This window comes from Vigna angularis, chromosome 2 (genome assembly GCF_016808095.1).
Source record: "Vigna angularis cultivar LongXiaoDou No.4 chromosome 2, ASM1680809v1, whole genome shotgun sequence".
NCBI lineage: Eukaryota > Viridiplantae > Streptophyta > Magnoliopsida > Fabales > Fabaceae > Vigna > Vigna angularis.
This window is the reverse complement of record NC_068971.1, coordinates 30,302,148-30,330,100: the sequence shown is the minus strand read 5'-3', so window position 1 is coordinate 30,330,100 and position 27,953 is coordinate 30,302,148. Positions and strand designations below refer to the sequence as shown.

General features: G+C 28.3%; 1 protein-coding gene across 1 annotated transcript; it reads right to left on the bottom strand.

The window, feature by feature from the left end:
- On the bottom strand, positions 1-27,639 carry LOC108327483 (probable 2-isopropylmalate synthase). Its single transcript, XM_017561179.2, has 13 exons — positions 27,229-27,639; positions 21,655-21,867; positions 15,539-15,752; positions 14,722-14,802; positions 13,089-13,181; positions 12,904-12,990; positions 12,028-12,128; positions 10,250-10,283; positions 9,462-9,536; positions 5,962-6,045; positions 5,740-5,874; positions 277-419; positions 1-185 (listed from the first exon to the last, which is right to left on the bottom strand). Exons 1-13 carry the CDS (start codon positions 27,534-27,536, stop codon positions 80-82), a joined length of 1,674 nt encoding a protein of 557 aa, XP_017416668.1. The 5' UTR covers positions 27,537-27,639; the 3' UTR covers positions 1-79.
- Positions 27,640-27,953: the final 314 nt, after the last annotated feature.

Genomic DNA, 27,953 nt, shown 5'->3' with positions numbered 1-27,953 from the left:
TGGAAAAAACATACATCTTTTTATTCTTCACATTCTGTTTTAATCTAACACAAATTCAAAACAATTTAAAAACTTGAATTCATTTTGAATGTATAAATGATTCCTTGCATCGTAACAACTTGTTCACTGCAACAAGATATGCTTCAACACTTGCAACAACAACATCCATTTCTGCTCCAGTTCCACTATATAACAAAATTAAGAATTAAATAGTATAAGCATAAGATTATTAAAAGTAAGATACACTAAAGAAATAAACTTGTGCAATTAGCATACCTAAATGTTGGATAAGTAGCATCTCTAGTGAAAGCATTAGTAGATGAATGATTCTCCCTACAAATTACAACACGTGCAGTGGCACTTATACCAATGCCTTTTGTCATTGAATTCAATGAGTATTCCAAAACTTTTATAGGTTCCTACATAAAATAGAGTAAGATGTGAAAAATAAAAGAATATAAAGTAATGTAAAGGTTGATGTGTGGGAAGACTTGAAGGCTTTTGATTTCTTTGAGTTTTGATTGTGGTTTTTATTATTAAATCATTAGTCCTACGTATTTTTTTTTCTTTTTAATGATATCGTTTATGTGCTTTTGCGAATTATAGCATCTTAGAAAAAAAATATTACCATTGGACTGTGTGAGGACAATTTGTATTTGTTGTCATTTGATTTTCGTATTGTTTAGGGTTAGAAATAACCAAATGAATTCTGAAAACATAACTATGTTAAATTATTGAAAACTCTTTTCAATACCAAAATCAATGATACACATAATAAATCAATAAAAAAATTATTCATTTGTTAAGTAATCTTTTCTGTTTTTGAAAGTGGGAGAAAAGAAATAACTTGCTAAATTTGCTTTTGTAAATTTATTTTAACTGATTAAAGGAGATTATGATTTTTTTTATCTTACTTTTAATTCAGATTTTTAAATTTTGAATCAGGATAATTAATTACCAGATATGATGAATAACCAGAAGACTCATTCATTAAAAACTATTATAACAGATAAATTTAATCGTTTATTAATTCTTGAAACTTGTTTGCTGTTATCCTCTAAAGTTACACGGTAGTTTGTCAATTACATTGATAAGTTGAAACGTAGATAGTCTATCATTGATTGATGAAAAGAAAACTTGAAGTAATAAATAATATATTAGTAATACAAACCCAAAAATAACATAATAACAAATCACGTCTCTATTAAAGTCAATTGTATCTCATATAAAAGTGTTTTATATCAATTCAATTATGAGACTCATTTTTGAGAAAAAAAAATTATTTTTTTAAAGATCGTTAAATTTCAAGAAGATTAAATTTTATTATTGGATTTCTTTTCTTAAAATCGAGAAAATTTAAGTTTTTAATTCAATATATCAATCTATTTCATTCTTTATGTTTTGGACATAGTGTCTGATAAATGTTTGATTTAGCACTTATTTTGTTTTTACTGTGTGTAAAATCTATAATAATTACTTCAATTTCACTTGTTTTGCATGATCACATGAATTCAAGAAGTTAAATTTGTATTTTGAAGACAATAAGAAAAAAAAAATCACAAATTCAAAGGAATATGTCACAATACAACTATAATGAGGACTTGAGTTATGAAGAAAACCCACTTAAAATTTCCTCAAACCTTGACCTGAAGCTCAAGTCATAAAAGAGTTCTTCATTTTAAGTCATTTCAAGCAACTCCAATGACTTCACTGCTTAAGCCATAAAGGAAACTCAATAAGGAAAAAAACCTCAAGGCTAGAGCCTTGGATCACTACTTGAGTCGTGCTATGAAAGTCTATAAATACAAGCACCTTGGACAAATTACGAGATGTGAAAAAATAGAGAGAGAAGGAATTCAGTCTAGGCTTTCTAAGAGTGATTTTAGAGTGAGACTCTAGTGAGTCTTCTCACATCTATCCTCTATAATAAAAGACACATCTTGAGAAGATTAAGAGATGTTTCCTTCTTCATTATTTGTACTTCTTCCATCATCTATGAGGAACTAAATCTCCCTAGTGTTGGAGCATGATGTTAACATATTTAAACTCTTGTATTCGATTAAACTTTCCATTTATGAATGTTTTCTTTTGGTTTAAAGTTTGTTAATTGATTTATTCTTGTTGTTCGATGAATTGATCACTTATCTTATTTAACTGACTTAAGAATGGGTGGAAGTTAGTCTTAAGTTGTGGTCTAATCAGTTTTCTTATGGGATTTTGGATGCTAGGAAAAGATCTAGGGTGTGTAGTTAGAATAAAGTCTAAATTGTAATGTAGGTGAGTCATACGCAGTCACTAACAGATTTCACACCCGACAATTGGCAACATACTAGGCTTTAGGCTCCTAAAACTTGATCATTTGAGGCTTCATATTTGGAGGTGGATCTGGTACAAGAGAGGAGAAATCTATGAACTCAAGCTTTAACATGATTCAATCATAAAGTTACTATGTTGATTGTTTAAATCAAGTTCTAAAGTTGATTTTACAACACTCTCAAATTCCACACTCACATTTCTTACACATAATGGGTTTACAAAAGATCAAGCTAGTTAAAATATTGCAATTTTCGTCAAATCCTTATGGATATAACACTTGTTTACTACAACAATTCAATATACTTGCTGGTATAATTTGAGTTGTAACAGGGTCAAGGTCAAATATTCGGGTTGTGCTGTGTAGTTCAAGTCCAATTGTTGTCTAATGAGCTGTCACTCATGCATCCAAACACGTCGGATGGTACTTGCAGAAGGTAGTTCGATGCTAAATTCAGTTTAACGTTTGACAGATAGCAATTAATTCAATAGTTAATTTATGTATCCTACCTTCTTACCTCAAATATTCATTTATAAGTTTTGTTGTGAACTTTTGATTAACGTTGGTCTAATTATAGCCCAATTATGAGTAATTACACTTTAACCTTAAGTTGATCAATTTTTAGGATTAATTTATTTTGGTGTCGTTCCCGATCAATCAAATTAAAGGTCGAATGGTCTGATTGGTGATCATTCAGGCTTTGTGACCTGCTTTCTGAGCTGATGGTTGACTTATTCAAGCTGGTGCATAGTCGCCCAACCTATTTGGTCGGTTGAGCTAGGTGGCTTGCTCGTTGAGCTGGTATTTGACTATCTAGGCAGGTATGTGGCATGCCAGCATGTTTGGTGGATGGTTGGCTCGGTGGCCGACACTACAGGCTATGGATTGACTATCTAGGTTGGTTCATGGCTGACTGGCTTGTTTAGTAGTTGGTCAAATTCGTTGATTGATCACATTGGATGTAGTTGATAATCCGAATTATGATTTATTCAATGATCATAAGTAGACTTTATCTCATGGTTTGTACATTTGTGAAAATGTTTTTTGGAGAAGTTTAAAGAAAAGGTTTGACGTAGTGAAGAGAGGTATGCTTATATTTCTTTTAAAACAAGTTTACAAAGTGAATAATTCCACAATTTTTTGTTGGGTACTAAATATAAGTCGTAACAGTGGTAACTAAAATAGTATAAATCTTTTTTCTTTTCTTTTTCTCTTACCCTTAGTGTTTTAATATTTTTGATATGGTTGATATTGCTTCACATATATGATGTATGTTATCATAATAGTAACATTGGAATATTAGAATTGTATGATCCTACTTTCTATATCTTAAGAATCTAAGTCAATCGAATTCATATTTCCAAAAATATTTTCAAGATTAAGGAAAACATTTTGCGTCAGCTTTCTTTTAATTTCAATTTACCTTTTTTTTAATTTGTTCTACGTGGGAGTCATTTATTATAATATTAGTGATTACAGATGATAAAAAATTTGTTTTTTTATACTAATAAAGAATTTCTATATTAATTGAATATAAGTATGAGTATAAATAATATTATATTGTTTTAAATTAGTTATATAGACATGGATGAATATGTACATGTGTCTTGTTTATGCTCTATACTCATCTCATTTTAAATTACTAAAAAACACATGATATATTAGGTAACATGAAAATTTATATCCATTGTTCTCTTTGTCCTTAATTTTTTTTCATTTGGATAAAAAAAATTTTGCCACACAATTTTTTATTCTCCCTAAAAAAGTTCTCTCACATCCTTATGATATTTTTCCTCTTATCACAACCTTGGTTATTATTGTTTTTCCTTTTTCCTTTGTATAATTTTATTATTTTTTTAACATGAGAACATCTAACTCCCAATTTCAAGTAGTCAATTTTGTAACCCTTGATTTATTTGGTAACCTACAAAACTTATTTTCTCTGTTCCTTTTACTATTAGTTTTGTTTCATTTGAAGAAAATTTTTTTCTACACATTTTTTCATTCTTTCTCTCAATGGTTCACTAATTTTATATCCATCAATTTTTTTCAGGTATTTAAGGCATCTTTTCTCTCATCATACCTTGATTATATTTTCTTTTATTTTCTACAATTCCATCAGTGTATTGTATTTTAGAAAATGAAAATCTTAAATTCATTGAATTAAATCATTTATATGACACACATTTATTTTTTATTTTTTTTTAATATTTTATGTGTTTCTTTTCTTGTTACTTGAAAATGTATAACATGTAGGTAATTATTATTTAGTATTTTATTTTGATATTTAAACAATTAAAATTTATTCTTTGATATGTGACATTAAAGAAAAGAAAATGTGTGCCCTTTTTATATTGATAATGTCATATTTTATTTGTGAATTTTTTAAAAAGTCATTTAATTAACATTCGAAACCATGGAAGGACCTATAGACTATACTTATTAGCCAATGGAGATTGGATCGGACACAAATGTCAGACCCCTTAATAAGAATGATAAAAAAGAGAGTGTTACATATCCCATTAAATAAATAGAAGCAAGAAATATTGAAAAACCCATGACATTTTAGAACATTAAACTCTCTTTTGAATAATTGTTAGATAGTTTTTATGGCAATATGTATCTACAACAAGAATTATTTTAGTTTTAGGTGTCTAGATAGACTTGATTCCTTTCTTAACAATGCCTCTCCTAATAGATTATTTATTTAAATTAGCTTTCCATTTCATGTTTTTGTTCTTGCAATAACTAATAATCATACATTATATAAAAGTAGATAATACTTAAGTTTTGATAGCCACTTGAATAAATATAGAAGAACATTTTTTTAAACCTAAATGTGTATTCGAGTTAATTATTATCATATTTTTTATTTGTGTAATAATATATATATATATATATATATATATATATATATATATATATATATATTTGAATGAGTGGATATCAATTTTATTTAGATAAATATAAAATAGTCCATAATCCTTTATATTCTTAAAGTTACATTCAAAGATAAGAAAAATTAAGTGTTTTGTGTAAAAAATGACCACGATTTTAAATAGAAAACTTTCTCGTCCTTTATATATTTTTCTTATAAAAATATATTTATAATCTTACATAAATGGAGAAAATACAACAAAAAACTTTCATGTTTTAAACTTAGTTTTTTTTTTTATATAATTAGATTACAAGAGGAAGTATATACATTCATGGTTAAAAAAATTCATAGTAGTAAAAATCATGTGTTTCATAGTTGTCTTAATAATCAAAGCTACACAATTTTTGTTAATTAGCAATTATGAAATTTTTGTGTACTTCTAATTCACACTGTGGGTTAAATGTTTATATATGTTGTAAGATGTCTGGTGAAATATTTTAAAATCAAATGAACATAGTAGTGAAAAAGGTGGTAATGAAATTCAAACCTTTACAATGATGTTGATAGCCCTGTAAGCTGAATCTACCACTCCCGTACCAATTGAACAAGCAACATGTGTAGTACCATCAATATTAACAAGTTTTACTGTTGTTGTTGAAAGACCCAAAGTCCCACAAGTCACCTACAATGGTAAATATTATTTATTTTCAAGTTAAGACATTACATCAAGCATCTTTTTCAAATTAAGCATATTTAAATTTAAGTATACTTGTAAATCACCAAGTTTCCATATCGGTTCTGCATTGAAAACTTTATATGATACCAATGCTTTGAGATCAATATCAGTTACAACCTATGAACATCAAAATGGAAATCAAACAATAAGAATTTTATCCAAATAGATTTGTAGACATATTAACATGAAACCTACAAGAAGAAAGTACACTTATAACTATTGTATTAAAGTAAGTAGCATAGCATGAAAGAGTATGAATTGTAATCACCTATATTATTAAATACAACAAATCATAAATTTTAGTATAAGTTTCTAAATTATACCAAAGAAATGTAATTTAATATACTTTATTGTTTTAATGAGATATATACAGTGTACAAAGGTGAAACTTTAAGGTATATATATTGATATAAGTTGGATAAAAGATAAAAGAAATGACACTTTCAAGATCTTGACACACCCACATAGAAGGACACTAAAACTAGTTATACCATATATAATTAAGATGAAATTCGATATTTCTTATTCTTTTCTCTCTCGTCGCTTTCAAAATGAATTAACTTTTGTTAAAATATGATATAAGTTAAATGCATTAATACAAGGTTATAAGTAACAAACTTCAAAGAAATTCTCCCTTTTCTTATTTATTGTATTGTAAATAAAATTTATACCACATACATCCCTTAATCTCTATCATAAATAAGAACAAAATTATTCATCCCTTATCTAGCACAAAAACAATGACAATATAACATCTCTTATCTTCCTTACTTTTTTGTTTTGTTGATTTAGTGTTTATTTTCCCATAAGAATTTATCAGTTAGGTACACTTAAATACATATGTCAATTGAGCATTAAGATTCCTTTCTATAAGATTTCCAATAAATTTTTAAATTTTTTGTTAATGGTATCGAAACTATTTTGTCTTGATGTTTGTCTTAGATGGAAACAAGTGCATCCCATTATGGTAAGACACAACCACAACTAGGGTAATTGGAAAGTGTTTTGAGAAAAATAGGTGGAACAATTATGTCCTATTATGGCATAAACATGTCGTAAAAAGAACCTCACAAGCATTGAGCTATAAGGTTTTATGTTTAAGTGGTCTTAGGTCTCTTATATGGACAACACATACCTCAAAAGTGATGAATCTCCTCATCTTATTCCAATAAAAATAAATTCCAAAAGTGGTATCAAGAGCAAGGTTCTTTGTGGAAATTCCTTTGTGGTAACAAATAGCAAGTGAAACATCCTTTGTACAATCAACAATCTCTTGTTCTGATGGTCCAAGGAGTATATTGACAAGTAATATGACATGTTGCTCTAAAGAATAAGGAAGGAAATTCTGATGAAAAACAAATGGAATTGGATGCATTAACCTAAAACACTTGAAAGCAAAAAAACTCTTTGTTTCAACTCATTGATCAATCTATTCTAGAAATCATTCTCAAAAAAGAATTCTTTATGGATATTTGGAATTCAAAGAAGAAGAATTGTCAAGGATATCCAAGACAACTTCAACCTCTTCGTGATGAATTTGAAACAATTTAGATGAAGTCTAAAGAATCTTGGACTACTTTAAAAATAAAATTTCATTTTAATGTATGTGTTATAGAAAAATCGAAAAACATTGATGCTCTTTCACTAGGTGAATTGTAAAGTTCATTATTGGTGCATGAAATAAATTAAACACCCAAAAGTTGAGGAATAAGTGTTGAAACCCTCTAACAATATTTAAACAATTTCAAACGGGGTAGAGGTAGAGGCACAAGACAAAGAAGACTTTAAATACAATTTCAAGAGTTGGAATATGAATATCATATAGACTTGAAAATTTCAAGAGTCATCTCAACATGAAAAAACTAAAGTAGAATTTTTTAAATATCATAAATTTGATCATTATATTTTAGAAATGTCATTTCAAATTGCCCCGTGACAAAGAAAAAGGAGGAAATGTGAAATATAGTAAAAATGAAAGAAAACTATGAGATGATGCTAATGGTTATTTAAGATTAAAAAAAGATGTGCTTTTAGATAATAAAAAATGACTATTTGCAATAACCATGTGAGTGAGAACACATTTTTAAGTGAAAATTTTTAGTCTATTGTAAACTTTGGAGATTGCTCAATGCTAAAAGGGATGGAAAAGGGTAAATATAAAAACTAGAGCTGTGAAAACGAGCCACCCGATCCAACCCGGTCCGGCCCACCACGAGTTGGTCACTTAGTGAGCTAACCCAACCCGGCTCATTTATTAGCGAGTTAGAAAAAATTGAACCCGGCCCGACCCACCACGGGTTGGTGGGTAAACGGGTTGGCTCACTGCCTCACTTAATTACAATTTTTTTTAAAATAAAAAAATTACAAACTTTCTATAATTCAAATCTAAACAAATTTCACTCCCAAATTTCACTCCCGGGTGTTTAATTAATTTTGAAAATAAGGAATTTAAATAATTTTTTCAAGCAAAAACAAAATAATAAATACCTTTTATAAAATTAAAATTAAATTTTAATAAAATAAAATTAGGTAGGTGGGTTGGTGGGTCAACCCAGCCTACTACGGATTCAACCCGCATGAGCCGGGTTTAAATCTAACCCGCATAAAAAATACGATTTTTTCAAACCCAACTCGACTCAAATTCGTGGTGAGTCGGATTGGTCCGCGAGTTTTAACCCATTTGGACAGCTTTAATAAAAACCTAGAATGTGTTTATTGAAACTATTTTTAATATGTTATATGTTCCAGATATGAAAAGCATTTGTTAAGTGTTGGACAATTACAGGAAAAATTCTACACTATTACCCTTAGCAAAAGTGCTGGTGAAATTAAATTTGTGATCTATTAAAGGTATTATTGTTACTGCAACATGAGCTCAACTTGACTTTTTCTTCTAAATATTAAAATAATTCAATCTAGTTTAACGGTTAAAAGAAAATATTTTTGGCTTTTGCATTATCATTATGGTCACTTATTATTTTGGAGGATTAAAGTTCTTCAAATAAAAATAAATGGTAACCACTATGACTAGACAATTTACTTTTTGTACCTCTCTCAAATTTCTTTCTGCACCCCCATCAATTATATGAAATACCCAAACTAACCTTATGCTTATTTAATTAAATCCTAATTTTTTTCATCGCTTTCTTCATTGTTCAGTTGTGTATTTTCCCTTCCACCCACTGTGTACACAATTGTGTTTTCTCATTTCCTGTGAGTTTGTTGGCTTTGCTGAGATTTTAGGCACACATTGCTAAAATGGGAAATTTTTAATACACATTATGTTTCCATTTCTTGAAAATCGTGTCCCAAGGTTGAAAAGCTTTTAATAACATGTCTTTTCTTGTAAGAAAAGATATAGTTTAAAATAAAAATGCATTGAAGTTTTTAAATAGTTATGTACTGTTTTAATCTTAATCCTTCATATAATTGTATAACTTAAATTTATAGTTTTTATTTCTCGTCACTAAATATGCTTACACACACACACACCACCCATTTATATAGAGAAAATAAAATCACTATATCTTAACCTTTTTCTTCTCAGCCATTGCTTTGAAGGGCAGAAACAAACTGTCAACTTCTTCTTCCTTAAGTTCATAACCGAGCTGAAACAATAAAGAATAATAATATATGTAAATAAGGGTAGCATTTACAGTGTGATTCAATAAAATAATTGAAAACATTTTAAGGAACTTTTTATTAATTGATGTCCTTGGTTCTAGTTTTCTTTGTGAAGCATAATTGAATTTTCTTCTTTTTGAAAAAAAAAAGTTATTGTAAACCCCCTTTTTAATATATCATGTATAAAATTCACTCTCAAAATTCCTTTTAGAAAAATAAGATAAATAGGTTGTTTTTGTCATGCAATAACGATAATTGCTAAATAAGAAAAGGTCAAAATATTTTTTTTTTCAAACATAGAATAGAATTAGACATTCTTTCCTAAAAGTATATATATACACACACATTAAGAAAGTATTATTAAAGTGAGTTTCATAATGAATCCTATGTACTACGGTAGTTGAGTTCTAATCGACGCATGAAATGCTTAAAAAAAGTTATAGTTGAAAAGATCATGAAGTAAGAAAAGGAAATTATGAAATAAATACATATGGAACAAACAAAGAAAACCATGGTATGAAAAACTTTATACTACCACCTATTTTGATAGAATTTTAATTTAGCGTATTTAGGAAAAGAGTTATATAATGAGATTATAAATATGAAGATTTAAATTACATTTGGGTAGAAATCTAAACATGCTATTATTTACCCTCCTAAAATTTACACTATTCACAATCTAAAAAAAATTGTATACCTCTTCTAGTCGCTTTCTCAAAGCTTGGCGTCCACTGCACGACCAAATATAAAAAAAGAATAGAAATGGATAGAACACAAGTCAACAATAAGTTGCACAATATCTAAAATACAAAATTAATGAAGAAAAGTTATAGGTGAAGTACTAAATTAGTATCCCATTAAACATAATATTATTTAAAATACTTAAATTAGGTTGGACAACTTAATGCAAATATCACTATCATTCAATATACTGTACTCATATATTTATAAACTAAACTAGTATTCCATTTATTAAGATTAATTAATTACATTTTTTAGTTGATATGTAGAAGAAATATCATGTAAACTACAGAAGACACATATATACAAGTATTTACAAATATACGTAACATGACCTATAGATATAATATGTGAAATTTAAAATAAGTTAACTAATTTTTGTATGAATATCTTAGTCTATTAGTTATGACACATGATTTTAAAGTAATTAAGTTTAAAATATATTTTAAATCTTTTTAAAGAAAGTTTTCATTAAAGAATTTTGATTATATGTTTTTGCATCAACGAATAAATTAAGAAAACACTTTGTTTAAAATAGGTAAGTTTTTCTAAACAACACATCTTCAAGATGCAAGTGTATCGTCTAACAGACATGACAACATCTTGTAGTCTTTATTTTATCTAATAAGCTAAGTCTAACTAAGAATGTTTGTAAATAATGTTTTCATCCCACATCTACCATGAAGATCTCATAAAGCTCACATAAGCCTCTATGGTCTCTTAAAAATACAGTAAAGTTGTTTCACTTCCATAATCATCCTACCACACCTCTATGTCAACTCTAGAAAAGTTATCTTTCATGTACGATCTTATGTTTCACTCAAGTTTGGATATAGAATCATTTTGACCTATGCTTGATAAGTCATGTCAACTATCGAAATATTGCCTAAAGAAGAGATAAATATTCATATTGCTTGAAGTGCATTTAATGTATTTCTATATTATGTGTGATAGACATAAGCTAAAGATAAATATCATTGTTGAAACTTGTCAACAAAAAAGAAAGTGATATCAAAGTTCTAAACAAAAACCTCTATGTTTATAAAGTTTCTTAAAAACATTATTTGCGTTCATTTACAACCTAAAAGGTTGAATCTTATATTGTATCCATATTAATATGTTACACCTCTTTTAATTGAAAATCCAATGATCTTTTAGATCATTTTATTTTGAAATCAAAACTGTTAGATTCCAAACAATACTCAAGTTTGAGCCAAGAGACTATTGTCCAAATAATATTTGAATTTTTATTGCATGTCCAAATAATACTTAGTTTTTCATTTAAGAGTATCATATATTCAAATAATACTCGTGTGTATTTCTGTAACATTTTTGTACTTAGTGAAACTTGATTAAAAATTGGAAATATTTTGGGTAAGTATATTGACAAACCAATATAAAACTCAAACATAAATTCGTCTTTTTCTAACTTTGTTTATGTTATTAAATTTATTATAAAAAAGAAGTTATTTTACAATTAATTTTATAAAAAAATTTGATAAATTGTCCGTCAAAGAAAAATTTGTCTTTAACTACATATCATCAAATATTGTATTTTCTAAAACTGTAAAGAATTTTAATACACAATAGAAGTGTCTTTTCTTTTTTTTCTTTCTAATAATAATTTGATTATACCAACATTAAAAATCAAATTTGTGAAAAAAAAATAGTTTTTCAATTCATCCATATTTTATATATTGAGAGATATTTGAAGAAAAGACTTAAGTTACATACCTCAGCTTTCCCAGCACAATACCAATTTCAGTGGTTATTTTATGCCCAATATCCTCAGGAGATAATATTTGATATGTACCTTTATGTTTTAGCATCCCATCCTGCAAGGTACAAATCAACAAAGGAAAAAAATTGAATAAAATTAAAACTAGTTTCATGTAAGTTGACTCTAGAGAGAAAAATGAGAAACCAACGTATAAAAAGAGCTTCAATTATGCAAAAAGAATCAAAATAAAATTATAGTTAAATTTGATTTTGAATTTTACAATGGTTGCATAAATGATGTTTAAAAAGTTTTAATCATGTAATTTGTTTATTTTATCAGCAAATATATAATTTATTGTTATTATAAATATTTAACAAGAAAAAATTCAACAACCTAATAATATTTAATGGTTAAAAATTTGTATGTTCATTTTTGAATTGGAAATTAATGAAAATATTTAATACATTTTCTAAATAATTTTCATTGTAATAAAAAAAATACCTTAATGTTCTTTTATACGCTAATGATAATCCTAATCTAAAAGTAAAAACCAAGTATATATTAGGGTAATAGATTCAAAGAACATGAAGCAGGTCTTCTAACTCATCATGTAAAGCTATGTATTTGTGAATATTTAATTACAATACAATGTTTTAATTTCACAGATTTATCAAAGGACACAAATTATTATTCTAACATTATTTTTGAAATTTGACTTTTGCACTAATTAAAAGGTTTACTAATACGTGTTCCATTTTGTCAAGTAACTTAAGTAAATCAAGTTTAAAAAAAATGCAAATTGGCATAATTATAATTAATAACATAAAGCTTTAGTCTTTAGGGATAATTTACAATTTAATGTGGTAGAAAATGTACTGAATATAATTAACCTGATGAATGCCACTAGCATGGAGAAATGCATTAACTCCAACAAGGGCCTTGTGAGGTTGTAAATGCATACCAGAGTATTCTTCAACCTATTCATATTAGTTATGAAAATTTGAAAAGGGCAAAGTATAATAAAAAAGAAATGCAAAATATAGAGCAAGACTTTAAATATATAAATAAATAAAACCATTTTGCTTGTCTCCAATATCCGTCGTGTATTGATTCGTGTATACAGACCGTTTAAGACATGATCTCCCTTGCATGCCAAGGCCATCACAACCTAATTTGAAAAAAAAAATTATAAAGTAATTTTGTAGAAAGACTAAGGAAAAATTAATTACTAAAATATTGATTAAATATCAATTACTCTATATATAATCATTATAATAAAAGTTGGAATTAACATGTGGTCATTGTAATAATCAATTAAGTTTAAAGTATTTTATAATTTTATATATTTTAAAAAGAAAACCTAAAGTGCTCTATAGAAGAAAGATGATATACCAATATATTGTTATCAATAACCAATATAGATATGCTTGAGTTTTATGTTATAAAGGTAGTTAACAATTTCTATATTAAGAAAAAGTTTATTGCTAATTAATTATTGATATATATTTTTGGTTCATAATCTAACATACTATATATAAATGTCAAGTGTGGAAACTATAATTGAAATTAATAAGGGATCAAAAGAAAATTCATTGGCTGAAATGGTTTTGAGAGAAAAAGAAACAACAAAAGAAAAGTTAAAATTAAAGTAGTTCGATTATTTGAAACAAGTTTCAAAGACGCCTTCCCTAAAAATATTGAAAACACATTCTTTTTTAGTTCTTAAACTTGACCAAATTGAAATAGAAATTTGTGACTTTTATCTTTTGATAACTTGCTTACAGTATTGTTTTCAGTAGTCTTAACATAACTCTTATGATAATTCTGATTTTCTACGATACCATTTTTAAGCCTTTTTTAGTGTTCTTGGAAAGTTATGAGAGTTTTGTGTTGAAAGTTGTCTTTTAAAAAAACAATTGATTGTTTTGATAACTAGCTTCTATTTCAATTGAACATTTTCTTTCTTGGTTTAGAATTTGGAAAAGTCATCTTCTTTAAGGCCTTTTGAATTAAAAAAAAAACAAAGTTTAACTTTTTATACAAAATTAGACTAAGCTTAAACACTTTTAGAATAAACATTAAGAAAGTTTATCTAAAATTTTTACTTTATCTAACGTCGTATTTCCCTATATATTTGTGTTCTTTATTTCTCTTAAGAAAAATTTTCTCCTGTAAAACCAAGAGAGATTGAATTCTTAATGCAAAAATGGCATGAAAAGATACAAGAAAATGGTGCAAGAGTCACAAGAAAGAGTAAAGAAAGGGGAGAGAGAAAGGTTTTAAAATAAGACATAGAAAAAAAAAAGAACAAAAAAGTATTAATAACTCCTTCCTCATCTTAAAGTGAAAAGAACTTGAAGAATAAAAAGAATTGATTTTTTTATTAGCATATATATATATATATATAATAATAATAATAATAATAATAATAATAATAATAATAATAATAAATACTTCAAATTTTTGATTGAACTCAAACAATTTGTTTCCCACTTAAATGGTCGATAAATTAACAAAAGAAACAAACTTAATACTATTTAAAGATATTAGTTGAAAAATGAAATATAGTCAATATCTTGAAAATATAAAAAAGTATTTAACAGTAATTATTTTAATTAATAATTAAGAAAATGTATTGAGGATTAAAGCAACAAAAAAAAATATATTGAATATTCATTTTTTTCACATAATATAATATTGACACTCACCTCTTCCAACGAAGCATTACCAGCCCTTTCACCAATCCCATTAATTGTTACTTCTAATTGCCTAGCACCTGCACGAGCACCCTGGAAGTAGCTTTCACATTAAAAATTTGCAATCTAGTTTAATTGTTTAATTGTTTAAATAAACTACGTAAATATTTTTTTTTTAAAGTGTGAGTTTATTTATAAATTACTCGCAAGGTAAAAGGATAAAATCATTTTTTCTCTTTCGAGATTCTTCATATAAAAGATCGTTGAATTGCTTTCCTCAATATATATAAGTCTGATTTGTTCTTCATGTTTATATATTTTTTTAAAATAAATTTTGGATATAAATAATATGTTTAGTATATAAAATTTGATATTTCATTTTTAATAAAAATAAAAATATGTATAAAACCTTTAGTTTTACTAATTTTATTTCAAAACTAACTAATAATTAAAATAATTAAACACATGTTTTATCTTTAATAGTTGTCACTTAGTTATTAAAAGGAAAAATAATGCTAATATGTAATCTTCAAAGAATTAAAATTAATTATATATTAACACTATTTTTTTCTTAATAAACTCAATGTGATAAATGTTAAAAAGTGTTAAAGACGAAATACAGTTCAATTACTTAAATTAAGAGTTGAAATCAAACAGAATTAATGGAATTAAAAGTTTTGTATTAGAATATAATTTTTTTTATTGTACTAAAAATTTAATATATCAATATTTATTATACTAAGTTGATTATTACCTATGAATTTTTAAGATCCTAAACATGATTGTCAGGAGTTTACATTGATGCATGGATATTAAAAAAATAATATACCTCTATGGTGTTAGCAGTAGCAAGACCAAGATCATTATGACAGTGAGTGGAAACAATAACATTTGCAATTCCTGGAGTATTGGCTTTTATATCAGTTATCAGTTTTCCTAACTCAAATGGCATTAATATGCCCACAGTATCAGCTATGTTCACTGTTGTTGCTCCAGCTTCAATGACTACTCCAAGAATTTCATACAGAAACTCTCTCTCAGATCTGCTCTCATACAGATTCAATCATACAAAAATCAGACATTCATGAATGTAAAATACTTACAACAGAAGATTCAAAAATTACTACAACACACATGGAAGTTGCGTGAGATGCTATTGTAATTGGGAGGAAGACTAACAAGATATACATGTCAAATGTGTTAGAACTTGTGGCAAGGGAATAATAATTGAATATTCCAATTATTCACTTATTGAGTCTTTGAACTATTTTTTATAGGAAATTATTGTATTTAATTACATACTTATGTTATATAAATTATTTGCTTTTAGGTATATGTTTGGAGTGAGTCACAATACGGATTAGATCGTGGGTGTGAATTAATGAGCCCTAACTCATGAGCCCTAACTCCTTCGTATATTGGATAATAAAATAAATGACATCCAAACATATATCATCAATTGTTTAGATCAATAGGAAACATATATATTTTGTCCCATATATTCATAAATAAGTGTAGTTTGTTGTCTTCTAATTATAATCTATCATTTTTTGTTTTAACAATTATTATTTTCAATTCAAGCAGCAACTAATTGTGATTTCAACACAATTGTATAGTTTTTCTCATTGCATAAGAAATTCCCCACACATCTAAACCAAATACTTGATTGGTAAGGACCTTAAATTTATGTACTTTCATTTTTAGATAAGAAGACCCTAATTGCTATGTTTTTTTTTACAGTGCATTCAATAGATATAATATGTTGAAAGGTAAATTAATTGCAAGATCAAGAAAACTAACATGGTTGTCTCTCAATGTTAGTTATTTTTGTCCAATTATAATTGTTTACTTTTTTTATTCCTCAATTATTTATAATTGTAGCTATGTTATACAATTGATACATCCATTGTTCATGTTGATATTCACATAAAAATAGTTTTTTTTATGTACTAATTGAAGTTATATTGTTTTGTCCAACATTTCGACAATCCTCAACCATTGCATCTAGATTCAATTAGTTACATATCTTATAAATTTGTACAATAGTTTATGGTAGATGACTTGTAATTATCTTTTTCTATGTAAATACACAATCTATGTTAACTTCGATATATATTGTTTACTATTTTGACATTTCTATATATCTTTCTAGTTGGTTCTAGATGTCTTTTTGCTTCTATTTGTCTTTTTCCTGTTCAAGTTTCTTAATTATGTGTAGAGAAATAAATAAAACAAAATATTAAAAAGAATCTTATATAAACTACCGTTAAGTGCAAAATTGTAGCCTATATGTCATTGTAGGCAACCGTTTCTACAAGAATTGTAGTCTATAATTATTTGTAGGTTATGGTTTATACAAGAACTATAGTCTATATAAGTCTAAGATTTTTAAATCATAATAATTACATTCAAGAACTGTAGCCTATTATTATTCTAATAAACTATGATTACATTAAATAATAATAGCCTGTTTGAATGCTACAATATGTTTGAAATCATATAGATTACGGGTTCAAGGAAATTGTAGCCTATTTGAATACAAATAGACTACAATTCTTTGTATGCACCATATTCAATGATGAAAGATAGACTATGGCTGGAAATCATAGTTTAAAATGCTTATTTTAGACTATGACCGCACAAACTATAGTTTTTTTAACCGTAACCTAAGACCTAAAGAGATGTAGTATAAGGCCCCTAGTGTAGGAGTGAGTTTTCGTATATGGTAATTTAGGAATGATGGTGATATTTGAATCAACTTATTTTTAGTTGTATATCAGATTTGAGATAACGATTTTGAGTAAAAGTTATTTACAACAATTATTGACTATAAAATTAGAGTTTGGACAATTAAGACATAATATAATTGGTAAAAGTATAGATCGTATAACTTCCTTCACTCATGTGTTAATATGACACTTAAGGGATGTGAAAGGAGGGATGATAGTTCAAGCAACAAGTACTTGAGCGATAAAAAGATCAGAACAATTTTATCTTTTGTAGGTTCTTACCTTTCAAATGATGTGAAAATCTTCACACGAGCAAGTTTGTCTCATTAGTGTAGGGAATGGATTTGAAACTAGTTATTTTAGATATGTGTTGCGATTCAAGAACCAAAACATATCTAGACGAGGTAAAAAATGATGGATTTTTTGCTTCGGTTATGAACTATAGCCTAAACTTTTATATTAGGCGTGAATTATTAATCTCCCTCCATTTTTCCCATTATTTTGAGCCTCCTCTCCCATTCATTCTTTTGTTCTTCCTCATCTTCATCAACCTTTATTTTCTCCATCATATTTCCACCTCCATAAAAAAAACGCAAGCATGAGATCCATCATCTTCATCTGTACATTGAGAAACCAATTCACACCGCAAAAATCCATATTTGCAAAAATATCAGTCCAACAAAAAATCTCAATCGGCGAAAATTAAGACAGCCAAAAATCTTAATCGGCAAAAATTAGGGCAACCAGATATCCCAATCAAAGCCCAAAGTCCATGTAGGTCACCTTCACTTGAGGAGTCCCAACAAAAAATTCAAACTCGACAAAATACGAGGGAAAACAAATTGAATGGGAAAGAAATAAAACTCAATCACTATTCACTCATGTTGAGCAATAATGACTTGAATTCGACGATATTTGGTGGAGATGCTAAAAAACAAAGAAGAAAGAAGGAAGGAGGGAGGAGTGATGTAAGAATAAGGAAAACAACTTTTGTAGGGACGAAATGTTTGGCACGAGTGTAAAATTTTTTAAAATAATAATCCTAAGCGGATGCCTAGGCTTCACCTCTAAAAATAACAAAAGCCTAAACCTTTATCTAAAAATTAAATACAAAAATATTAGTAACATCTTTTAAATTAATGGAAACTTTTAGACAATTATTTTGAGACAAACCGATATCGAAACGTGTATATGTTTAGATTTTTATTAGAAGCGAAACCTAATCAATCTTAATAATTTAAAAATTATTATCGCTTTGATATATTTTGGTTTTCTTAAACTAGACATATTAAACGAAATTAAATGAACTTTTTGTGCTCATAAAATGACATAAGTTTATTCAAATATTATATATATATATATATATATATATATATATATATATATATATATATATATATATATATATGGGTTTGCTAACGCGCGTATGCCTATTTTTCAGTTGGTACGTTTTAGCAATGTGTACCGGGTTTTAGTAAACAAAAATATCCTTATATATCATGGATTCTAAGTTTTAAGGTTAAGGATATTTTAATAATTTTCATTCTCAAAACTAAAAAAAAAAAAAAGAAACCCCCTAAACCCTTACTCACCTCTCTCATTCCTTTCAACCCTTTCTCTTTCATCTTTCTCACTCCAATCTTTTCTCTGTCATCCCTACTGTAGCTCCAATTGAAAAAATCAAAAATTCCTCTCAACCCTTTTCTCTTTCATCTTTCTCACTCCAATCTTTTCTCTATCATCCCTACTGTAGCCCCAATTGAAAAAATAAAAAACACTTGTCGTTAAACAATCTTACAAAAAAATGATTTTATAATGAGTTTTCATCTTATAATTTTTGTCTTATATAATTTTATCCAATTTTCACAAGCATAAAGGAATTGGTAATTGACCTGGAAAAAATCAGAAATACTCGATGTTAAACAATTTCTTACAAAAAATGATTTTATAATGTGTTTTTATTTTATAATTTTTGTCTTATCTAATTTTCACAAGCATGATGACATCAAAGGAATTGGTAATTGGCCTGGAAAAAATCAGAAACACTTGTTGTTAAACAATTTCTTACAAAAAATGACTTTATAATGAGTTTTCATTTTATAATTTTTGTCGTATATAATTTTATCTAATTTTCACAAGCATAATGACATCCAAAAGAATTGGTAATTGGCCTGGAGGGTTTTTTTAGAGATGATTATGCAGATGATGAAATTAGAGAGGTTAGTGAAGATGGTGAAATTGAAGAGATCTTGAATGAACCTTTACCTGAAGGTGAATATGTCAATGACTCAACTCTTTACAAAGGCAAATTGTTTAAAGGCAAATGTTTCTGATTTTTTTCAATTAGAGCTACAGTAGGGATGACAGAGAAAAGGTTGGAGTGAGAGAGATGAAAGAGAAATGATTGAGAGGAATGAGAGAGGTGAGTAAGGGTTTGAGATTTTTTTTTTTTTTTAAGTTTTGAGAATGAAAAATTATTAAAATACCCTTAACCTTAAAACTTAGAATCCATGATATATAAAGGTATTTTTGTCTACTAAAATCCAACTGAAAAATAAGCGTACGCGCGTTAGCAAACCCATATATATATATATATATATAAAATCTAAGTCGTTAGAGTAAATAGAAGTGAATATGAGGAGAATGAAAACAGATAATAATTCTCAACTTCCTTACAAAATTTAAAAGTCTAAAATAATTTGTTGTTAACAAAAATACATTCATTTAAAAGAAAGCAATAATAACATATTGGTTTAATGTCTCGGTAGGTCCCTATTTTCGTCCGGAATCTTAAATAGATCCCTTTCTTTTTCGACGTCTCAATTGAGTCCTTATTTTTGTAAAATTGAATCAAATAGGGACTTTTCGTCAAATTGAGAAGACGCCATTAAGAAGGGGTGTTACGTGGCATGCTGACAGTGTTTTTTTAAATGATGTGGCATTAAAAATGTGTGTCAATTGTATTTATTTTATTTTTGAATTAAAAAATAAAGTTTACAGAGTGAAAATATAATATAAGTAAGGACAAAGTTGGGAAATCAAATTAAATTAAGTATCCAATGGGGGCTTGCCACGTGGAAGCCCCTTTCTCACCCAAATTAGGGTTTCAGAATTGGGATTTGGAAGGCTTGCTTCTGCCTCCTCTGCCTGTGCCACGAACTGTGCTGCTGCCAATTGCCATGGAGATCTCTGTGTGCGAGAGAAAAATCTCTCTTGTGGTTGCGTTTTGATATTTACAGGTGCTTCACGATTCTATTTATCTCTCGCAATAATGGTGGAAAACGAAAGGAATCACGCTCTTGAGTTTCGCCTCCTGAGTCTCGATCGTGCTTGAGCGACAAGGGTTCACTGATTTGAGGATTTTTTCTGCGTTTTAGGGTTCCTCTGTTGTTTCTGGTTTTTCTACGTTTCAGGTTGCGAAGACAGTGGAGATCAAATCACGATTGGTGGCGGCCTAGCGAGTAGCTCGCAAAGAGGCACTGGTGTTTGGGTGGTCTCTACGACGACATTGACGAGGTGGTCAGGTGAAGATGCTTCACAGTGGCGGTTGATTTGGGAATTTTCGCAGATTCAACTTTTTTTTGTCAATTTTGCATCAGTTCACATACATCTTTTTTTCTGGTTTTTGATTTGGGAATTTTCACAGGTTCTGATTTTGTCTCGCAGTGGTGAAAATGTTGGGCGAACTCGCGATTGGGTTCCTGCAACTTGCAGTTCTGTCTACGGTGGCTGCTATGGAAGCGTGATTTGGTTACCGGAGAAGATGAAGGATGACATTCCAGGAGCAATGTTTGGTGCTGGCAGTGCTTTTGGACCTTTCCATGTGTTCTATGAATTGCCCTTATTTAAATTTTACTTTCCCTCTTTGCACTCCATTTTTTAATTTAAAAATTAAAAAAATACACTTCACACACATTTTTAATGTTACATCATTTAAAAAGACATTGTCAGCATGCCATGTGACACCCTCCTTAACGGCTTCTTCTCAATTTGACGGAAAGCTCCTACTTGCTTCAATTTTACAAAAGCAAGGACCTAATTAAGACGCCGAAAAAGAAAATGACCTATTTGAGATTCCACACGAAAATAGGGACCTACCAAGACATTAAACCTATCCTATTAAGAATATTTTTCTTCTAAAACCTAAACAAATTATTAGGAATGTTAAACATTAAAAACTTTAAATGAAGTGTGAAAAAAAATGAAGAAAACTTACCTCGTGGCATCTTCAGCACCGAACTGAATATCATTGCAACCCAAACTCCTTGCAAAGGCTATCATATCCCTGGCTATCCCAATAACCTCATTCTTACTCTTTCGCAACTTGTGCTTCATGTGAATGTCGCTGGTCGCAATGGAAGTACAAATGCGAGGCCTCTTCGCGTGTTTCACAGCCTCCCATGCAATGGCAATATCCTTTCTAACGCATCTACATATTGATTTAACACAATCTTGAAATTTCACTTAACACGTATAAAAGTAATTTAACTCCATTCATTAACATAGTTAGGTTAGTAACAAGATAAATTTTCTAAATAACATACTCTAAATGAATATTTTTATTAAATATGACAAGATATAAATATTTAAGGCTTAAACCCTTACTTTGGTCCCATGTTAAGAGATGAATTTCTGTTTAGTATCCGGTTTTAAAAATGAAGACATTGGATCCCCATGTTATGAAAATTGTATGACTTCAGTCCTATTCCTTTAACGGCGTTAAAATTGAAAACGTTGAACTGACTATGGATGTGAAGTGTGCAAGAAATGTCATCGTGGCAATGAGTTGAGCTACATTAGTTGACATGGCAGCCAAAAGAATACATTCCATGTGTTTAAATTGGGGAAATTAAATACCCTTCATCGGAATCTTCATCAGCTTGGCTTGTTGCCGCACCGTTCCTTGCAAGCCCTCTCTCACAAGCATGGCCCTCTCATCTTGCTACAGCTGGTGCAAATCCCCACGTTCATCGTTTCATCTGTTGATGTGGCCGGAGAAATATTCAAAACCCACGACCTCGTTTTCATTAACCGGCCAAAAACCATCGCCGCGGGAATCTTTCTCTAGGGCTACAAGGACGTGGCTTTCACCCCTTATGGCGGTGATGAGTGAAGACAACTATTGAGAACTATTGTGAGAACTATTTGTGATTGATAATTATGCTGCTCATAACTAGAAGTGGAGAAATAAACATTTGTTTGCCTTTTGTATGTTTTAAATCAAGTTATTTTGGTTTGCTTTTTGAACAGGTACATAATGGTTTCGAATCAGACAGCTTCTACCATGGAAATTGAGATTGTAGCATCAGAAGCCAAAGTTTTGCCACCAAAGCCAAAGTTTGAGGCGTTGAAGCCTCATGAGATGTATGATGGATAAATTCAGTTCCGCAAGGTGAATGTTCCACCTCATCGTTATACCCTCTCAAGAAAGCTTGGATGGATATCTATACTCCCATTTTTGAACCGATGAAATAAAATCATTAGGGTTTTTAAATGGGGAAACCCTTTTTTCATTTCTTCCCCTGTTTCCCCATGTCCTTCACTCCTAGATTGGGGTTTCCTTTTTTCTTTTTCTTTTTTTTTTCCTTTTCGGTTTCCGAGAGATTGAAATGGTGGTGGCTTAACACTGCTATGTCCGGCGTCAGACAACACGAGGTTGTCGTTCTTGAGGAGGGAGAGCAAGGAGCGTTTCCCGTTCATTGGAACGTCGCGGTTGGCCATCCACACCACTATGCTTCTCCGCCTGCGAGAATGCCAAAGCAGTACGCGTTCTCCCCCACGCTCCTGAACCCCGCCGTGAACGTCCCCTTCGGCGACGAAACTATCACGTCTTCGTTGGGTCTCTCCACGGAAAGGGGGAGCGTCGTCGAAGAGTGGAAGGACAAGACACATGTGGGTGATTACGACCTTCGTTGGCTGCCGCGTTAAATGATTCTAAGTCAACTAAATGCCACGTCTTCATTTCTTACACAGGTCACCTCACAGTAACTTCAATGTTATCAATTTTAACACCGTTAAACGGATAGGACTGAATTGATACAATTTTAATAACGTAGGAACCCAATCCATGCACTTTTAAAACCGGATACTAAACAAAAATTCACCTCTTAATATGGAACCAAGTAAGGGTTTAAGCCAATATTTAATAATATACTTCTTGATGGGACACGAAAGGATACCATAACATCTAATTTCCGGATATATATTATCGTTAATAATTTTAACTGTAATTTTATTTAAATATCTTTAAATATTAAATAATGAAAGAAATATTAATTATTTAATAATTTTATAAAATTGATGTTTATATATTTAATTTATTTAAATATATGAAGTGGATGTTATTTTTAAAATTTATATTTTTATATAACTTATTCATATTTGATTTTTAAGAAAGACTATTTCTATTTGTATTAATAATATTTTATTGTCTAATTTTATTTGAAATTATTTTAAAGTTAATTTTATTTAAAATTAATATATATATATATGTATATATATATATAAGTATAAAAAATCCGTATGGTATTTTCTTTCATAGTTGACAAATAATAAACAATTTTTTTGAGACAGACAGTAAATAAACATTATATAATAGGATGAATGTTTTAAGTGAAAAGGTTTAGTTAATATGTACCAAATCGTTATTAACCCTAATAATAATAATAATAATAATAATAACAATATAATGTTTTACACCAGCTTAATTAAACTACTTTCAATCTGAATTATTCTAATTAGTTGTTATTAGAGTGTTAATTAGTTGGATATTCTAATAATATGCATAGAAAAGAATTAGATAAATGTTATATATAAAAAAGAAAAGAAAATGAGTTATTGTCATAGTTAAGATCTTTGTCTAAAAGTCATGTCATGTTTTTATATAATTTCTAATAGAATTGTTCATAAAATATTGGGAGTTGTTTATATATTCAAGTTTTTTCTGAGTAAAATTTACAATAAAATAATGTTTTAACTTCAACCTTTTACGGACTTCAAAGTTAATTTGGTTGAATTGTTCAAGAAGTACGTCAGTGTAATATATTTGGCTTTTGCTAATGTATGATAGGTTAATCCACAATGAAAAAAATATGAGCAGAATGGGACATTTTAGTTCATACCACATAAGTTGTACCTGTAGTTTTATTTATATTTTTTAATATTTTCTTGGTGTACTACAATTGTTTATGTTATGAAATATAACTAAATCTTTTTTATTTATATTTCACTTTTATTTTACTTTATTCTTAGTCAGATTTCTTTATTTGTTTATTAGTAAATAATAAATTACTTAGAAGTTTTTCTATAAATTTTCATATTTATGGTAAATGCTTAACTCTTTTTTTTGACAACGAGTTGTTTAGATTTTTTTCTGAAGTATTTTGGTTTTGAATAAAAGTTTTTACATGGCATATTATTTATCATATTTATTCAAATAGTATTTTTTTTATAACCAGAATTTGGTGAAATTTTTATCAATGTAATATGATTTTAAATAAAATTTTCTCAAATAACATATTACTTACAATTTTTCTTCAATAATAGTATTCAAAATCAAAATTTGGTTGAAAGGGAATTCAAACCCTTATTTTTATACATAATTAAAATAAGTTATACCCGAATTGGATTTTTCGAGGATTAAATTTTAACTTACTTTTAAGAATTAAATTAAGAATTTTTTTTAAATTATTATTTTTAATAAATTTTATAAACTATTATATAATTAATATTTGTTTTATTATTAATAAATTTATATATTTATTTATTAATTTTGTAGATATTAGTAATTTGTTTTTTCTAATTTAATATTATACATTTTCTTATCATTTTAATAAATTATATATTTAATATTTATTTTAGGTTTTGAAAACAAATTTTTTAATTAATTTAAATAAATTTAAATTTAGAAGAATATTTTAAGATATAACTTAAATTTTCAATGTATGTTATATATATATATATATATATATATATATATATATATATATATATATATATATGTATGGGGTTTGCTAACGCAGATACGCCTGTTTTTCAGTTGGTACATTTTAGCAATGTGTACCGGGTTTTAGTAGACAAAAATACCCTTATATATCATGGATTCTAAGTTTTAAGGTTAAGGGTATTTTAATAATTTTCATTCCCAAAACTAAAAAAAAAAACCCTAAACCCTTACTCACCTCTCTCAGTGCTCTCAACCCTTTCTCTTTCATCTCTCTCACTTCAATATTTTCTCTGTTATCCCTACTACTGTAGCCCCAATTGAAAAAATCAGAAACACTTGTCGTTAAACAATCTTAAAAAAAAGGATTTTATAATGAGTTTTCATTTTATAATTTTTATCTTATCTAATTTTATCCAATTTTCACAAGAATTGGTAATTGACCTGGAAAAAATCAGAAATACTCGCTGTTAAACAATTTCTTACAAAAAATGATTTTATAATGAGTTTTCATTTTATAATTTTTGTCGTATATAATTTTATCTAATTTTCACAAGCATAATGGCATCAAAGGAATTGGTAATTGGCCTGGAAAAAAATCAGAAACAGTCGTTGTTAAACAATTTCTTACAAAAAATGATTTTATAATGAGTTTTCATTTTATAATTTTTGTCGTATATAATTTTATCTAATTTTCAGAAGCATAATGACATCCGAAGGAATTGATAATTGGTCTGGATGATTTTTTTAGAGGTGATGATTCAATATATGCAGATGATGAAATTAGAGAAGTTAGTGATGGTGAAATTGAAGAGATCTTCAATGAACCTTTGCCTAAAGGTGAATATGTCAATGACTCAACTCTTTACAAAAGCAAATTGTTTAACGTCAATTGTTTCTGATTTTTTCAAAGAGAAAGGGTTGAGAGGAATGAGAGGTGAGTAAGGGTTTGGGGGTTTCTTTTTTTCTTTTTTAGTTTTGGGAATGAAAATTATTAAAATACCCTTAACCTTAAAACTTAGAATCCATTATATATAACACATTGCTAAAATGTACCAACTGAAAAACAGGCGTACGCGCGTTAGCAAGCCCATATATATATATATATATATATATATATATATATATATATATATATATATATATATATATATATATATATATATATATATATATATATATATATATATATATTACAAATCTTATGTATCTCATGTAAAATAAATCAAAATAAAATAGAATGATAGATATTCAAAATGGATGGACTAAACTATGAGAGTTAATTCGATTTATCATCATTTAGTTAGATTAGATTTGAGTTAGATTAAAGTTGATTGACTTGAAATATATTAATAATAACTCTTCATTATATTTTTATTATTTTTTATATATTTTTATTATAATTATTTAATTACTTCTAATTATATAGGTTAATACAATAATTTTTAATTAATATCTTTAGAATGATTTTTTGTGAAATATTTACAAACTCTAATTAAATTGGTATTAAAAAAAATAAACCCAGATTACGAAGCTGTCTTAAATATATAAAATAAACTTAAAGAAAAATATATTCAATTGAATTAAATCTAAAATGAATGCTTGACTAATATTTCTAATTTCCAAAAGAAATTAGATTCATTTTATTTCAATCTCTATAAACGAGACGAAATATGTTGTTGAACTCATAATTTCTTTCACAATTTTTTATATTTTTAAATTGTTAGTATGGAAAATTGAATGCAGAACTTGTCATACGCTCCCCTTTAACTTTTAATTATTATCATTTAAATAAATCTTAAACCACATTTTTTATGTTTATAGTTAAATACAATTTAATAGTGGTACCTGCAGAAGCCAGCAATGACGGGGACGTGTCCGTCGTGACCGGCGGTGTTGCCGACCTCTTGAGCGATCATTTTGACGGCCATGAAGTCGTCGTCAGAGGCAGAGGGGAAGCCCGGCTGAATGACGTCGACGCCCAGGTTGGCCAGCTGCCGCGCGATGCAGAGCTTCTCCTGAGAGGTCATGGTGGCGCCGGGCGACTGCTCTCCGTCGCGGAGGGTGGTGTCCAGAATGCGGACGTAGGAGGGGTCAGGAATGTGATGGGGGAAGTACTGAGGGCGAGCGCGTGGAGTGGAGCTGTTGGTGGCCATTGATGCGAATTTGGAAGCTTTGCTTTTCGGCTTCTATTTTAATGGGAATTTGTGTTTCTTATTACTCCCTGTTTTACCATACCAGCTGCATGCACAGAAACCTGGGATCATTTCTGATGTATTTTTTTATTATATTTATCTCTTAAATATTGCCATTCTCCAATAAAAAAACAAACCAAGCGTTTCAGTATTGCCTTTTCTGCAACGTTTCGTGGCAAATACTATAATTACATATTTCTCTATTAGAATGAGTCTCTCGTTTGCCTAGAGGGTTAATATTATGAATATGTTCTAAGGTGCAAGAAAAACGAAAATCCAATTCATCATATTCAATTATTAGTTATTTAAATCTATTATTTTTAGTATATTTTAATGAATTTATTTTAAATTTAAATTTTTAATTTTAGTTATTATGTC

Coding starts and splice junctions, on each gene's coding strand:
- LOC108327483 (XM_017561179.2), bottom strand. CDS start 27,536: ATGGCCACCAACAGCTCCACTCCACGCGCTCGCCCTCAGTACTTCCCC. Junction 15,753..21,654: donor GGTGCTGAAGATGCCACGAG/GTAAGTTTTCTT, acceptor GTATGAGAGCAG/ATCTGAGAGAGAGTTTCTGT. Junction 186..276: donor GCTACTTATCCAACATTTAG/GTATGCTAATTG, acceptor TTTGTTATATAG/TGGAACTGGAGCAGAAATGG.